At 34.6% G+C, this 17651-nt stretch overlaps 3 protein-coding genes across 4 annotated transcripts in view; 2 read left to right on the top strand and 1 right to left on the bottom strand.

Moving 5' to 3' along the window:
- Positions 1 to 3215, bottom strand: part of Smg6 (Smg6 nonsense mediated mRNA decay factor) — a 29787-nt gene extending 26572 nt beyond the window's left edge. The window contains exons 1-5 of one of the 2 annotated variants that reach the window (XM_089730365.1): positions 3091 to 3215; positions 1863 to 2971; positions 1538 to 1674; positions 809 to 963; positions 65 to 334 (exon numbers count right to left, since the gene is read on the bottom strand). In XM_089730365.1, the coding sequence (XP_089586491.1) occupies positions 65 to 334; positions 809 to 963; positions 1538 to 1674; positions 1863 to 2922 (1622 nt within the window). In that variant the 5' untranslated portion in view covers positions 2923 to 2971; positions 3091 to 3215. The other variant, XM_089730364.1, reaches the window with a different exon arrangement.
- Positions 3216 to 5034: 1819 nt separating this feature from the next.
- Positions 5035 to 12600, top strand: LOC149502195 (TAR DNA-binding protein 43). The gene has a single exon (XM_089730363.1). The coding sequence runs from the start codon at positions 5405 to 5407 to the stop codon at positions 6638 to 6640; it is 1236 nt and encodes a 411-aa protein (XP_089586489.1). The 5' UTR covers positions 5035 to 5404; the 3' UTR covers positions 6641 to 12600.
- A 1538-nt stretch (positions 12601 to 14138) lies between these two features.
- Positions 14139 to 17651, top strand: part of LOC114252088 (uncharacterized) — a 12214-nt gene continuing 8701 nt past the window's right edge. Inside the window, exons 1-2 of the mRNA XM_028186573.2 lie at positions 14139 to 14774; positions 14912 to 15135. Of these exons, the coding sequence (XP_028042374.2) occupies positions 14557 to 14774; positions 14912 to 15135 (442 nt within the window). The 5' untranslated portion in view covers positions 14139 to 14556. The remainder of the gene's footprint in view (positions 14775 to 14911; positions 15136 to 17651) is intronic.

Below are 17651 nucleotides of genomic sequence, written 5' to 3'. Positions count from 1 at the left end.
ATTGATCTGTTTGTGTTATCATATTATGTAATTATGGTCAATGGATTGTGTTATACATACATACCCTTCAGTACTTTGTTCTCTGCTATAAGAACGCAAAGAACGCCAGCGGTCCAGATCATCTCTGCTATTTCCTATATTTGATGAGCGATTACTTCTGTGGCTGTCTCGTCTTTCTCTTTCCCTTCGCTTCAAACAAGCCGGTACTGCTTCATGATGAATGCTCACATTACTGTCTTTTCTGGAATGTTCTAGTTCATGGTGTATGCTGGCAGTACTGTCCTTTCTAGCCCTTTCTCTCTTATCAGAATTTCGCATGCTCCTGCTGGAACTCCTTCAAATCAATTAAACCCAAAATCCTTAAAAGATCATGTTAAATTTCATATTTCTAAATGAGCATGATTGGCACTACGATTTAGAGAAGCAGTGTACACTGAAAACTTTTTTATACGAGACTCTTCATCGGATCTCATGTAAGACTACATGACTGTATATAGTAAATTTTTGAGATTTAAGATTTGATCTATTGATATTTTAGCATTTGTGTAGCACATTGTTTTACATGTACTACCACTAGCATACATTAAATTTAATCTCCAGACCATGTGTAGTAACCATGCAGTCATGTCTATATAATGCACTGAAAGCACATAATATAAAATGTAAAGACAAATGTAGTTCTAAAAAATATATTTCTACCAAAAACAAGCTTATTATTATTCTACCAAAATGACCGAGACCAAAATGGCATGATATTATTATATTCCCCTTTTTTTGTTTATAATGTAAGGTTATAAATTAACAGTACCTCTTGTCTTTACGCTTCGATTTTCTTTTGGACTCTTTTGGTTCCGATGTTCTAACTTCATCAATATTTGACTTTTTCAGTTGTTCAGAAAAACTACTTGATGTGTCACAAATATCATCTAATTTTATATTCTTTTCTACCTCCTCGGTCCAATCCTATAAAAAGTGATTTTTTAAACTATATAGTATTTTTTTTAATGTTGTGAATTAATTTGATAGCACTGCTTCAATTAACTGTGTGTAATTTGTAACTATACCTGAGAACTTATATCTCAAGGTGGGTGGCGCATTTACGTTGTAGATGTCTATGGCCTCCAGTCACCACTTAACCCCAGGTGGGCTGTGAGCTCGTCCACCCATTTAAGCAAATAAAAAATAAAAATAAAATTACATAACACCAAGAGGGCTGAAGTTCTCTAGCTGTCAAGATCAACAAACATAAATATGAAATTTGGTCTGTTACAACTGTTTCAGTCTACAGGTACTATTAAAAACACCTTTGCACATACTGTGTGACTGATATCATAGGCAGCAAAATATTTCAAGTCCTCAAAGAAGATATTCACACCATGATGTTTATATAAAAAGATAAAAGATGTGAAAACTGAATAATTTCTTAACCTATTGTGATTTTAAATTTGTGGGTCTTTATTTTATTCTATTTGAATACCTGTTATATGATATTCAAAATGTAGGAATTATTAGCAATTAACTTACAGATAATACTTACTAAGCTCGTCAAATCTAGTTGCTTTGTCACTTGTGACATAGTTGGACCGTTACAATCATTATCTTCCTCATGATTTGACTTCTCATAATGAATATTCGAACCATCAACTGATGCATTGCTTGTACCATTTTGTGAAGCTGAAGTAAAATTGCAAAATATTTTTAATCAGATTTCCATTATTTAATGTATTAATTTTCAAATAATTGCTTAAAATAACGCAACTGTGTTGGAATGAAAATGGTAATAGGAATTTATTGTAGTGAAAAATAAAAATATTTTTCGAAATCATTTAAGAGACATGATAAGTAGAATATTATAGTATTACCATTACTAATGAAATCATTTTGACTTTCGATACTACTGGTCATCATATAATGGTTTTCGTTTTTATAATCTTGAAGATCCTGCGGAGATTCATACAAGTTCAAGTAAGAATTACTTGGAGTTGATTGTCGTGAAGTACGTACTTCATAATTTCTCAAGTATGAATTTATAAATTTTTCTCTATCAAAACTGTCAGCATCTTTCAATCGCCCTCTACCTCGTGATGGCAAAGTTTGAGACCAACTTGTGCTTGTATTGTAATGAAGTGGATCATTATTATGAGATTGTAAAGAATAGTTTGATGTTTGCTGCTCCTTGCGAATTTGATCAACATTTTCAAAACTATGATGACCAGATGATTCAAGAAATTTTTTTCGTAATCTTGGAGGTAAATTTTCTAAGTTTATCATATACTTTGGTCTTGATGTATCGGACATATACCCTGCTGAATTTCTTCTTCCAGAGGGTGGTTTACCTCCAGAAGCAGGAACGTGACGGCCAGAAGATGTCTCCATACTTCTACTGTCACGATCATAATTGCGCCCAGTAATATTGTGCTCATGAACACTTGGTGATACAGATCTAGTTTCAGAATTTTGTCTAAAGCTTCTAACACTATTAGGATTGTTACTATCTCTGCTTTGATAATCTCTGTAAGACCTGTCTTTCCTCGGTGAGCCTCTAGAATACCCTGTATTTGTGTTTTGTTTGTTTGTAGTGCTTGATCTTCTACTATTGAACTGACTAGAATTATCAAACTTTGTAGGACATTTATTGTTTTCTGAAATATGATCGGGCTTAGAAGCATACAGTTGTTCAGACTTCTTGTGATTTTGGCGTACATTGGTCATTGATCCTTCACTATATGCATCACTTAAATCATCATTGACCGAGTTATGAGAGCCATAAAGCGTATTGTATCGTCTGGAACTATTATTTACGTCGCTAGGATCCATTTTACAGTCCAAACCATATCTTGAACGTCTTAGAGGCCCACTACCAGGTTTGTAAAACTTTTGCTGTGGTTTATTCCTCCTATTTTCTTTAATTTCGTCATCCATATCACTGGTTTTGTAAAAACTTTCCGGATATACAAACCAAATAATAATCCTGCATTAAATGTATTTTATTAAAATTATTGAGTTAAGAGTTTTCAAGTAATTTAGAGGTTATAGTTATTTTGACTTAAAGATTGATATTTATCGCTAGGTCTTTGTATATTTAAATACCTCGGTTTCGACCGTTTTGTAGTAATATTTATTGTTTTCAAAAGTTAAACGTCTTCAAATAAAGCTTTAATAATGACTGGTAGGTAAATACATACTTTGATGTATATTTGCTCATTGAATTTTTTACTATGGTAACTTATTTATTAGGCTTAAAGTATTAAATTAATCTCCATCATTCATAAGCTGATATCATTGAACTATGGCGTATGCAATATCGAAACAATTTATGTGAGTGGTACTAATTCACACCTTAAACAAGTTTACAAATTATAACAAAGAATTTGGTATAATTCCAGTAACCACAATGGCCTACTCATAGCTCTGTGTTTAAAAAATGTATTGTGAATTTATTTCAAACTATACTTTTGCTATTAAAGGATATAAAACCCAATCGATATAACTCTCTGTTAATTTGAAACAACTGCTTTTAATTTGAAACTAGAAAACAAACAAAAATCTAAGGCTGATATTTTATAAATAATAATAGGTGTGTTTACACATAACGAAACTTCATAATTAAAATACAGGTAACGAGCATGACGTCCCAGATTAATAATTAAAAAAAGTATATTTTAACCTATTTTCTAAGTCTGCTTAGAAATCTTATGCCTTGTCGGATCCCCCGATCGACTGTATGTATTTTGGGCTCTCAAACACCGTTCGACGAGCGATCTAACCCATAGACACAACCCATTGAATCTCTCACAAGATCTTCCACGCGTGAATCGCGTGGGTCGCGATTTCGATCCGGTGATAGATACTACGAAGCACTGTTCTTACTAGAGCTAGCGTTACCAAATTCTGTCAGGTTGAGCCTGTGACTCACCCGTCCGCGCCTAGCTGGAGTAGCTCAATAGACTAACAGCAAATAGGTAGGACACATAAAAAAAATGAAAATCGTAATAATCATATTTTACCTACCACTACTACTGGACTCCCTTCCAATACATAGAAAACAGCATTTCATAAGACTATTATACTGAACGCTCGTAATATAAAAAAAAGTTGCGATATCTCTTTCTGCTCTGTCACTTTATAGTTCCATTCTGCGAAAAATTAGTTTTGCTAAATTATTTGGCATCTTTGAGATTACGGTGTCATATGCTGCGCTAACCTAACTGATTTGAATGCGAATTCCTCCGACATTTCGAACTCCAACACTCAGACCAGCTACTTCTATTTGACTCCATATAGAACTGGCCCGTTCGCATTGGTGAAATCCCATTTTCACGGATCGTTCTGAACCTCTGGATCTGCGGAGGGTCTTCGGTTCTCTCTGTATTTTGTACCTCATGTTCCACGGGGAGTGCTCTGAGGAATTAATTCAGATGATTCCAACATCTCGGGTTTACCATCGCAAAGCCACCAGTGGTGTTCATAGTTCATAGTACCTAGAACCACTGTGTTCATCCACAAAGCGCTTCCAGAGATCTTTTTTACCATGTACCATCCGGCTTTGGAATGAACTCCCCACTGTGAACGCTATAACATGTCCTTCTTCAAACGAAGCTTGTGGAGAGTATTTAATGGTAGGCAGCGGCTTGGCTCTCCCCTTAGCATTGTTGACGTCCATGAGCGACGGTAACTCTACTCACCATCAGGTAAGCTTGTCTGCCTATCCGGGCAATTAAAAAAAAATCGGACTCTGTGGAATACATTACCTTTGATATAATCCCCCAAAAAGAAATCCTAAGTCGTTAAATCTAATTTAAATAGAGGCCAAGCTACTAATCCTGCCCTGAAGTCTGAAGTTACATACCTCCGTATTTTATTAATATTTTTTGCCCTTTTTTAAAATTATTTTCAAATTGAATCATTCTTAGGACAGACAAAGAGGACATGTACAGACTTATGTTGTAACAAAGTCTGCGTATAATAACAATGCAACTGCAATACAAATGCATCGTGTTTTGTGTGAAATTTAAAATACAACTCTTCACTTCGTTTTCAATCTTCGAGTAGGACGCACAGTGTCTAGATTTTTGTATTGCTATGACCAAAAAAAACAAAGTATGTGAGTGATGTAAAATGTCAATTTTAGAAAGTTGTCTATTACTATACTCCAACTTCTCGATATTGATACTTCCATGCCCTGAAAATCACTTTGATATTTTCTAAATTTATTGTTCAAAACCTTTTGGTTAACATATGTTTTCAACCTGCAAATTGCAATGGGTTCGTAACCCGTAGGTGACGTTTAATTAAATTTTATTTATTTTAGATGAAGTTAAATTATACAATTTTCTAGTAATAAGTATAGTTATTGTGTTAATTTTCATCAGTTTTTAACTATATTGTTCATGAAGAATAAATAATGTCTTTCGAATATTTGCCCGTTGCTGAAGACGAAAATGAAGAACCCATAGAACTGCCTATCGAAGAAGATGGAGCTTTGATGCTATCGACTGTGTCTGCACAGTTTCCAGGTTGCTGCGGATTGAAATATCGACACCCTGAAACGAAAACCATCAGGGGAATTCGACTAAGAGATGGTCGACTATATCCTCCTCCAGAAGGATGGGGAAATTATTTGTATATATGTAGTTTTCCTAAAGAAAATAAACGCAAACCTGGTGAAAATTCCGAGTCCACAATTATGAGACATAAAAGAAATGACACCTTATGTTCGGACCTGATAGTTTTGGGACTCCCTTGGAAAGCCACAGAGCAGACAGTGCGAGAATATTTTGAAAAATTTGGTGAAGTATTAATGGCTCAGCTGAAAAGAGACCCAAAAACGGGAATGTCTAAAGGTTTTGCTTTTATTCGATTTGCATCTTATACATCCCAAATGAGAGTTCTTGCTCAAAGGCACATGATTGATGGGAGGTGGTGTGATGTAAGGATACCAAATTCCAAAGAAGGATCTATACCGTCTATGCCTTGTAAAGTTTTTGTTGGCCGCTGTACTGAAGAATTATCTGCCAATGACTTGAGAGAGTATTTTTCTCAATTTGGAGAAGTTACTGATGTGTTCATCCCAAAACCATTCAGGGCATTCAGTTTTATAACATTTCTTGACCCAGAAGTTGCGCAGAGTCTATGTGGACAAGACCATATAATAAAAGGTGTTTCTGTTAATGTTTCGAATGCATCTCCAAAGCAAAACAAAAGTGGTACAAACCAACGTGCCATGCCTAGTAGAAGTTATGATGAAGGTCATCCACACAATGTGTCTAATAATAATTCTTGGAGCAACCGAAACATGGATATGGTTAATATGCAAGCACTTGGTATGTCTGGTCAACATGGACAAACAGCTGTAGCTGGTGGTGGAGGACAAGCACAAGGTGGCAGTATGCCTATAGGAATGGGAGGACTACCTGTAAATCAAGCTTTAGTAGCAGCAGCTCTTAACCAGGCAGCTGGATGGGGTCTTATCAACAACATCCCTTCAGGTGCATCAGAACAAGGTGCCTTTGCTGGTCCAGCATCATCGGCACCTCCAGCACCACCAAACTTCCTGTCTTGGATGCAACAAGGTAATTCAGCACAAGGACCCTCTAGTCAGTGGGGACAAAGACATCAGTCCCAAGGCCACTCTGTCTGATCAATATTTCGACAAGCTCACAATAATCTCTGTGATTGTAGCAACATTTTTTAGATAAATAGTACTTGTTTTTATCTTCAGTAAAAGATGGGTTGTTGTTGGTGGCAAGTGGTTAACCTAAAAATTTGCTAATGATGTTATTTATTTATGGAATTGCTTGTTTTCAATTTTGTTCTTATGAATTTTATCCTAGATAGATAAAATTATGCACCATAACAAAACATAACACTTTACAAGCAGTTTCTGTATAAAAATTATGTAATACTTGTATCATATGTTTTAGATTAAGATTGTTGTTGTGCTTTTATTTGTCATTTCATATTACTATTTAAAAATACTAATAAATATCGACATAACTAATTAGAGCTGAGATGTAATCAACAGATTCCTCAACTTTGAGGTAGATTTTTGTAATTTTTACATTGTCATGTTTAGGGCCGTCCGTCCATAAATGAGATAATGGTAGGTAAAGTAATATAACCATCTAAGTACAAAATTAACAGTAACTTCCCTTAAATAAATCCAAGAACAGAATTTACATTAAAATGATATTTTGAAAAATATTCACCTCTTTATGACTATACAATTACAATTTAATTTAAAACATGGCAATTCTGTTCTCTATGACAAATAATATTTATCAGCAAGTTTGGATTTGTTTGAATTCATTCTTACATTGTACACTAATAGTACCATAGATGTACAGATAATATCATAATTACAATGTAACTTGCAATCACTAATCTGAAATCTCATACCATTTGTAAGAGCTAGCTAGACCTTACATTAGGAAATACAAATGGATATGAAAAAGTTACAGCAAAATTACCTAAATCTTTTTATAATTTATAAAAAAAAATGCTGATTATAAACAAGTCCTATTTAAAAAAATGCAGGTGTTACTTTTATCTCTATCCCCTATTTTCAAGGACAATAACAAGAACTCAAACTGTTACATAATTATAATATATAAAAGCCTATAAAAATGTTGAAATTGAATAAATGTCTATTTTTAAATCTATTTGATGCTGATCATACTTAAGAACAGTCACAATCGAGATGAAAATATGTTAAAATGTGGACTATAAAATTTCTTTAAAATTAGCATTCAATTTATATGTACAATGATATAAAATATACACACTTTGGCAAAAAAAATGTATATAGGATAGATAGTATGATAAATGTTATTTTGAAATTAGCGATATATGTATATCATATCACATATTGTGCTACAGTCAATTTAATCCAACAATTTGCCTTATTACAAAAATAGATACTCTGTTTGAAAGTTTATTAGATAGTATACAAGTGTTGTTATATTGAAAAATACATTTAAAAAAATAGTATACTCATTCATTTTAAAAATATAAAGCTAAATAAGATAAAAATCTGTGCCTCATAACCAACTAAACAAAATAAAAGTTTGTAGATAGTTTAATAATTGTTATTTTTTTAATATATTTAAAGAAAAGTAAAGGTACTTGTGACAACTTGAAAATAAAAATAAAAAATAGGATGTATTATAAAAGTTACCAAAATCATTAAACATTCAGTTATAAATGGTCATTTTAATGACTTTAAGTTACCTAAAATAAAAACATAACATATTAATAAAATGCTTAGGGTCTATAAATATTGATTGAGTGAAGTACTGACATGTGTATCATACATACTCTTTTTATCTGACTGTTACAAATGTATGCTTTTGGGTTATTGTAATGTTATTTTTTAACAACAGACTGTTATATTCGTGCATTGTCTAGTGAAGGATAAAGTTTATTAATTGTTATCATTGTTTATCAAATAACGTTGTTTATTTTTTTGTTATGTGTGTTTCTTCTGGTGTATGTGACAATGATGCTATAAGTATAACAGGTGTAGATAAGCCACCGACGTAACAATCTACCTTACAAATGGCACTTTATAAACAATGTAATATTGTAAAGTCACACTATTAGATAACACAGAGAAGAACCTAGGTCGTAAAACTGTTGAAAGAGGAACACTTCTAGGTATCTTAATTACGACCTCGAATTAGGTATAACCATATCTAGACTCCTCCTTCCCGTCACTTGGGATCTATTCTATAATCTTCATAGGTACTAAAAATATAGTAATGACACAGGTTTTGATTTAGGGAATTCCGAGTTAAATTGTACACTAAAATTCGTTTTCCCTTCTTTTTTAAAAAAAAAATCTCTTTTAAGCACTTTGGAAATTAAAATTAATGTCGCCGTGAGATATTTTGTGCCATGTCTCTTAACGTAATGCCATTTCTGTTTGATATGACAAGATTTGACTTTGCATCCTCAGATTGTTAATGCTTAACTACACCTTACATATAACGTCACAGGGATGTGGGTAGGTACCGTATGTAACATTATTTTTTTATGCAAACGATAGATATTTTATAACTGTAAAATGGGATCGTTAATTGAATTGGAAAATATAGATATATAGGTAGGATTTGATAGACTGTAAAATTTAAAAGAAATGATTTATTTGCAAGACTAAGCACAACACCCAACTATTGACTATTTAGCCTGAAAGGCAATTAGAAAACACTCGAAAAACCAACAGTCTTCTACTAAACTCACAAATCACGAAAATAAGATTATTATCACTGAGTGGTTCAAACGAATTGGGTAGGTTCAATTTTTAAGTTAAAAACCAAAACCTGTAGTGAATTAAGTTTATAACTCTAAAAAATTTAGGTATATCTGTTCGAAACAAAAAAAAGTCTACCCATGTCTAAATAGCGAAACAGTCTTAGGGAAAATATATCTAACCCTATTTAAGCGTATGTAGGTATCAAATATCCGAGCTATAGTTTCAAATTATATCAAATGAACGTGATGAAAACTTCGTAAAGATGATGAAGATCACACACATATATGCCATGCCTATTTATAAAAGTGCAATTAAAATTGTTAACTCAATTAATAAAAATTGTATGTTTAAATTTCCTCGCTATAACTATTATAAATTTTATAAACATCAAATTTTGGAATTCTGTCTTACAAACGTAATTTTACATCCTAAACTAGAGAGTAAATCTCGCAATTTTTGTTTCTAATTTTTATACTTGCTACGTACTAGCTACGTACTACAATACTATGGAGGGTAGAAGTACATACCTACAATACGACCGAAAATTATATATTATTATATAACGTCATTTAGGTTACGTACCTGCCTACTTTATTTTATGAAATTAAAATTAATAATTAAAAATCAAAACAAACACACATGCACACTTGTAATTTTATATTTGATTTTCAACAAAAAATATTCACAATTAAAATCTCTTGGTATTGTTCTCTTTTGGAATATAATAGTAGTAGATTATTTGCTAATTTCACCGTCACGCCTTGGCGTTTATTGCTACGGCAGTCGACAAAAGCACAGCTTTCAAAAATAATGCCTTAAATAAACATTAAATTATTTAACACTTCAATTACATATGTGTACGTGTAATAATAATATGTATATTGCTACTTTTCTTTTTTGCTTGAATAAAAAATAATTATTACAAAGCGCGTTAGTGTGTCTAAAGTGCAGTGGTGATCGGAAAAGCTGCACGCGGCTTACTGTTACCTGCGGTATATAATATTATTTATTAATTAATTTTATGTTTATATTATTTAATTTCATATACTTCATTTGTTAATCGGTTTTAATTATATGAGTGTTGTTTTTTATTTGTAAAGAATAATACAAAGTTATGGGTGTTGAGTTATAGTATCAAATTAAATTTTAATAACACAAAAATATTCTTTTTTATGATATATTTTATTTTATGTTTAAAATTGACAATACATAAAATGATTATTATCCGATTTATCAACTTTCAGGCTACTGAATTTAGTATATACATACATGATAGTACTTTAATATTTCAAAGGCTACGGTACAGGGCCGTACCTAAATTTATGCATAGTAAGTATGCATATTAAATGGTAAATTAACATTACAAAATTCGAACATAGAGATGGATCCCTGAGATGATGGCACTATTGTTCAACAAATTCAACCGTCTCGTGGCGTCCAATGTCTGCCTTCACTAAATTTGAACTTACTAAAACAGGTATTTATGCTTAACTTATCAAATTAACGGGTTTCAACTTCGGGTGCGATCGTTTGACACTGGATTTGCTTTGTGACATTATTCATTTTATTTACTTTGGACATGTGTTATCAACATTATCGTCCACTATAAGACTTATCCTGTAATCTACTATCAAAGCCACTCGTATTATTCAAATATAAGTTACAAGACTACAAGCTGTATTGAAAACGTTCTCGAAAACGACACCATCACGTTAAGGATTACTAATACGGTACAACCGAAAATGATCGACAATTTTATTTTACTATTTACAGTTTTTAGCACGTAATGTAGGTAACACAGTTAAGAATCAACTGCCAATCTGCCAATCTCTTCTATCAGCCATCAGCTCAACACTCCATCCATGTCTTCTTCGGTCGACCTCTTCTAAACCCTTCTCCTCTGAACTCTAAAACCTCTTTTGTTTAATTTATATTTAAAACTGATTTTTATTGTTTATGCACAGAACGATTTTGGTTTGAAAATTGAAACAAAAAAATAATGAAATGCGAATTATATATTATATGTCTCTTAACACTTAAAATTATGAAATTGGATTGAAATTCTAATTGCCATTCGGTTTATCGAAAATACAACAATAAATTGTTCATTTAATGAACTTTTTATCTTGAAAAGTCTCGTTTAGTTGAAGAAAAATGCCGATTACTGAAATTTTCACACTTTCACACAACTTCTATAAATTAGATTGCAACCAACCTCATGTAGGTTAACAAGGTGCTTTGCGTTATGGTTCTTTCAAGAATCATGATGTGTAAAAATAAAGTAAGAAAATTTTAAATTATTTGTTTTGTAATGTGAATAAATAATGCGTATGTTATCTGATGATATGCTGTGTACAATGTAAATGTTATGAAATGAGGTCCCAGTGTTTTTTTTTTACTATTTTAGTAAAGTGCCTAATAAAGTATTTTTATGTTGAAAATTTAAATCGTTCAGCACATAAATTCACATTTCTGTTTTATGGTGTGCGGAATGGTTAGCTTCTTGATCAATCGATTTTATCTAATTAAAATCGCAATAAAATGCTTTGTCAAATTCACGGGACACCACAGTTTTAAATTACCTTGTTTGGGCAAAATAACCTACGAACCGACTGACAGTAACAATAGTAATAAAAAAAGCCGATAGCCGCTAGAGAAATAATTAGTGCTCCTTTTTACATTAAATAATTACATTTAAAAAGATTCTGACCGCAATTCTATTGGTTATGAAAACTGTAAAGTAATTAATCAAAATCTTGGAAATGATAATTTAACCGTAAGGGCAATATTAATAAAAAAATTACATATAGGCCTTTTAAATAAATGACATCATCAGTAAAAACTTAATATTTTATGAACTTAAGAGATCGACTTGAATTACTTAACGGACGCCAAATTATTTCTCTAGTTCGAACACTGTATCCTAAACTATATAGACTAGTTAAACAATACAAAATAAATACTTATAAACTATTGTAATAGTACCAACACTACTAACATAGAAATAAGTCTAGGAGTCAAGTACCCTGGTGAGGCAGAGCAGCCGGCATAATAAATAATTTATTTTTATTTTGTTCGTGTGGTCGCTGAAAGAAAAATATGTATTTCTGCCGTATTTTCTATTGGAAATAGATATTTGTAGCTATTACTACGATTGAAGTGGTCATTGTATGGATAATGTTGAGGTCTTTTTACCAGGAAACACCCTCGTTGTTTATCTACTTTTAAGTTGTGTTTTTCCTCAGAGATAATAAAATAATATATAATAATGCTAAGCTGTACTTTAAATTATGGTTTGAGTGTGAAAAATAATTATGGACATGAAATAAAATTTATTTAGCGTTGCATGTTGTTTTTTTTTTGTTGTTACTAGATTTAATTTTAAATCGAAATTCGAGATGCTAAAGTAATTACATATTTGTTTAGTACGCGTGTATTTTCAACAAAGTGATATATTTTTCAAAAAGTATTTTTTTTTTATCGCCTAGTTGGGTAAACTAGCACACACCCCTTTTGGTGTAAAGAGGTTACCGGAGCCCAAAATAGATTATATACGGTTATTTCATTTATATAGGGGTTGAACAGTCAAATATTTAACGGCCGTCTGGTGTAGTGGTAAGTGACATGGTCACTACACAGGGGGCTCGCGGGTTCGAATCCCGCCAAGGGAAGATATTTGTATGATAAATATAAATGTCTTTTCCAGGGTTATGGATGTCTATTAAATATATGTATGTGTATAATAAAAATCTTACATTTATATCCGTTATCTGGTACCTGTAACACAAGTTCTTTACGAACTTATCACGGGACCAGTTAACGTGGCGTGATTGTTAGTAAATATTTATTTATTAAAAAATAAATTAAAAAAAAATTGTGAATAAACAATTGAAGACACCTCCACCATGTTTATGTATTATGGTTTAAATAATATATTTCATAAGAACACAAAATTCGATTAAAATGAGGAACAATGAAATATATATATTATTAAGTGAAGCAAAAACTGTACCAGTATATAAAAAGTACCTACGTGACTATTAACTACATTTATTATATATCAAATTAAAAACTTGTTTCGTTCAGATTTATCATATGTAAAGTATCATTAGTTCATAAGGTATGTATAAAGTTTAGATCAAATTTCGGAAGGCGACTGTTGTACATACATAGGTTCAATCATTAGAATATATGCTCTTATCCGACGGCGACGGGGCAACACAAAGCCGCCGTCGCCCGCAACAGGTCTTGTCGAATCCTCCGGATTCACTCTCGGTGCTTTTAAGCACCGGTCACCGTCTTCGTCAAACTCGTTTATTACGACCAAGAGTTCGACGACAGCTCAACAATCTGCAGGTGTTGAGAGCAGATCGCGGGCCCAAGGATTTTAGGGCCCACCCACTAAACGACTCCCCTGCACTCTTACACCCGACGTCCGATCCTCTCCGAGGTCAGAACCCGGATGAGGTAGGGGGGTTACCGCGGTCAACACTACAACCAGACAGCGCGGCTCACCCCAAGGACGCCCAGCCGACGGAGCCTTTGAGGCGAATCGAAGGCTCTGAAACGTCAGCCGTCTCGGTACGGCAGCCCGTCAGGCCACCCAGACGGTGCCGCTGGTGTCCCGGAATACCCCGCTGGATCAGAACCAGTCTGCCGGGTCGGGACGCGATACACCGCCAACCGGTCGCTCTTTCGTAACTCCTTGGCAGCGCGCTAGAGTGCTGGTAGCGCGCCGCGCGGCCCCTACCCCCTCAGGTCGCCCCTTGACCTTCACCGGGGGGAAACCGCCATCTACAGGGACCGGAGTCGGTGGTAGACTCTGCGTAACACTGCTTTTGTTAGGGCTAGTATTAGCAAATTCTCTCAGGTTGAGCCCGTGAGCTCACCTACTCGCTCGCTCGTAGCTGGAATAGCCCCTTAGGCTACCAGCGAATTGGTAGGGGAAAACAAGAAAATTAATATAGGGAAACTTAATCAAGTACAAATTAAACGCATTTAGTACAAACCGCATCAGTAGTTCCTAACAATTCACGAAAACAAAAGAATACCCTAAAAAAATAATCATTTATGGTACTGATATGTTACAAATACTACCTCCTACATTTTACGTCATTAATTTAGGTTGGTACGATTATTATAGTGCTAATATCTATACGTAGATAGGTCCAATGAATGGAAATAATTTATGAACGCCGCCAAAAGTCATCAAAGGCAGACACTGTCTAAGTCAAAATATGAAGTATGTATTTATCAATCGTTTACAAAATTTTAATCAGTTATTTTAAAAAGTAAATTTCATAATGGAACCCAAGCGAACAGCTTTAGCCGGACCAATGGCACCGACCAGTATCAAAACTGCTCGTAAAAGTTTCGCAGTTACTAACACTTACATCAGAAATGCTCCTCCAACTAAGGAAATAGTATCGGTACACACTAGCATGCCTAACGTTGAGCATAGATCGTTTCCTCTTGAACAAAATCAAGTATATCAAGGGCAAGTTAACGTTCTCTCAGTAATGTAAGTGATCTCATTTAAGATGATATTCAACTATATCGAAGACGAATCATAATATGCATTGTTCATATGACCAAAAGCACATTCGTATGTTAAAAGGTAAATAAATTAATTAATTAGATTCAAATATAAATTCGTAGAGACACAAACAAAGAAATAATGTGTTGTAAGTATACGGAAGATGTAAATGAAATTGCTACTGGTTTCACGGATGGAACAATAAGGTTATTCAGTTGCAACGATGGAACTTGCACACATTTGCTTGTCGACGATGAATGTCGTTCATATCCGGGACCCGTGACCGCTATCAAGCATCGTCCAGTCAGTAAAGCACACCCGATCACAAATACGCTATTATCATCGTGTGAGTTTGTACTTTACTAATTCTAAAAAGTAGCATTGTATTCCTGTTATTTAAAAAACATACAAGCATATAGCTAATCAAGAGCATCAGTGACCTATTGAGAATTTAACGAAGCTAGTGCTGATCCACTTGTCGAAATTCGACCATAATCACTGACATCACAAGACTTAAATTAATTTTACGTTAAATATATTTTTTTCTTTTTTAAATAAACACATTTAGGCAATTAAAAAAAAAAAGTAACTATGTAGTGTATATTAAAGATGAAGAAAAAATCTTTTTTTAAACTCCCATCAAGAGCTTTTACACATCAATACCTACCTACTACACAAAAAATAAAGGAAAGCCGTTGTCAAACGGATGAGAATAAGATACTATACTGTTTTCTTTTTGCCTATTTAAAATTAGTTAATGGACACAGAAGCGTTCTTATCTATTCTAGGACATAGGCTCCCCTAAGCCTTACCACAAAGATCGGTCCTGCGCTGCTTGCATTCAGCGTTCTTATAAAAAACAAAATAAAACGCATTTTATGTCTAACTTTAATATGTAAGAAATACATTTTACAAGAACATGTAACGTTAAACTAATCTTAGTAATATATAATCTTCTTTTATGGTACCTAATTTAAACTTTTATTTCATTTGATAATTATATTTATCTCTTTTTTTCGTTTGTGGAGTATATATTAAAAAAATGTAGTTTTATGTTAATTACATAATAAAACTAGTCACGCTTCGCTGTCACTATCAGTTTCCGATATCATCGGCTATCTACTACTTGAGTAGAAAGATGTCGTTGATCCACAGTAAGCCGCAGATCGTGGCCACCAATTTAAGACAGTGGTTCCGGAAGTGGCGGAGCGACATCAATCCTATGAAAAGCACAGTCGTGCTCTTCAAAAAGGGTGGCCTTTCCGACGCCACTGCCAATATCTCGTCCTTAATTAGGCGCGGTGACTCCATATCCGCTATCAAAATCTTTGGCAAGCCCGTGCTTTGGGACTCGAAGGCCAAGTACCTAGGCGTCACCCTTGACAAAGGGATCACATTCCATCCTCATATAAAACAGTCCGCGACCGGGCCGTGTTCCTACTCGGTCGGCTCTACCCTACGTGCCGTCATGACCTATTCAAATGTAGTGTTCACTCACGCGGTCGGCACACACAGCCCAAAACACGTCATCTCGGATCCGCCCGATCCACTAACGGTGCTTTTAGGTAATTCAAGCACCGGTCACCGTTCTCGTCGAACCCGTCGCTTGCGACGAAGGGCTCGACGAGTAAATTAACTCTCAGACACAGCCCACTGAGTTTCTCGCCGGATCTTCTCAGTGGGTCGCGTTTCCGATCCGGTGGTAGATTCTGCGAAGCACGACTCTTGCTAGGGTTCGTGTTAGCAACGTCATCAGGTTTGAGCCCCGTGAGCTCACCTACTAAAGTTAGGGTTACGCTGACATAGCCTCTCAAGGCTCTCAGCTTAGGTAGGAAAAAAAAAAAAAAAAAAAAAAAGGCACACACATGAACTCTCTCGAAATATCCAATCCATTCTGCAGGATAGCTTTCGGAGCACCGTGGTACGTGAGGAATGTCGATCTTCACGACGACATAAATTTAGAACCGATATGTACGTCAAATACGAAGAAGAGTTCGACGTGCAACTTAGCTCTTAGACACATCCCACTGAGTTTCGCGCCGGATCTTCTCTGTAGGTCGCGATTCCACTCTACTGGTAGATTCAGCGAAGCACTGCTCTTGCTGGGGCTAGTGTTAGCATTTCTCTTAGGATATGCCCGTGAGCTCACCTACCAGTCCAAGCGTAGCTGGAATAGCCCCTTTGGCTACCAGCAATTAAGTAGGAAAAAAGGTTCAGAACCGAATAGAAGACCAACATTGATCTTTAATTAAACATTTCGTCGTCAAACAGTCGTCGTGGCCTAAAGGATAAGACATCCGGTGCATTCGTGTCGAGCGACGCAACGGTGTTTGTATCCTGCAGACGGGTACCAATTTTTGTAATGAAATACGTACTTACGTTCACGATTGAGTTCTACGGTTAAGAAATAACATCGTGTAATAAAAATCAAATCCGCAAAGTTATAATTTGCTTAATTACTGGTGGTAGGACCTCTTCCGCACGGGTAGGTACCATCACCCCGCCTATTTATGCCGTGAAGCAGTAATACGTTTCGGTTTGAAGGGTGGGGCAGCCGTTGCAACTATACTGATACTGATATGGGCTCCAGTAATCACTTAACGCCAGATGGGCTGTGAGCTCGTGCATCCATCTAAAAAATAAAAATAAAATCAATCCAGCACCATCTGTTAGATACTTACGCAACCCAGACAACAAAGCACAGTCGATAAGCTAACTTACACCGCCATCTGTTAGAAACTTGCAGAGCTCAGAGATAGCGGACCGCTAACGGATAGCTACCCGTGCGGATACACTTGTCATCTTACCAGTAATTAGAAGTAAAGCAAAAACCTATAGAAGTTTTCTAATTGTTGTTCCTAA

Source organism: Bombyx mandarina, chromosome 10 (genome assembly GCF_030267445.1).
Source record: "Bombyx mandarina strain Sakado chromosome 10, ASM3026744v2".
Classification (NCBI taxonomy): Eukaryota; Metazoa; Arthropoda; class Insecta; order Lepidoptera; family Bombycidae; genus Bombyx; species Bombyx mandarina.
This window is presented reverse-complemented; position numbering and strand designations above follow the sequence as displayed.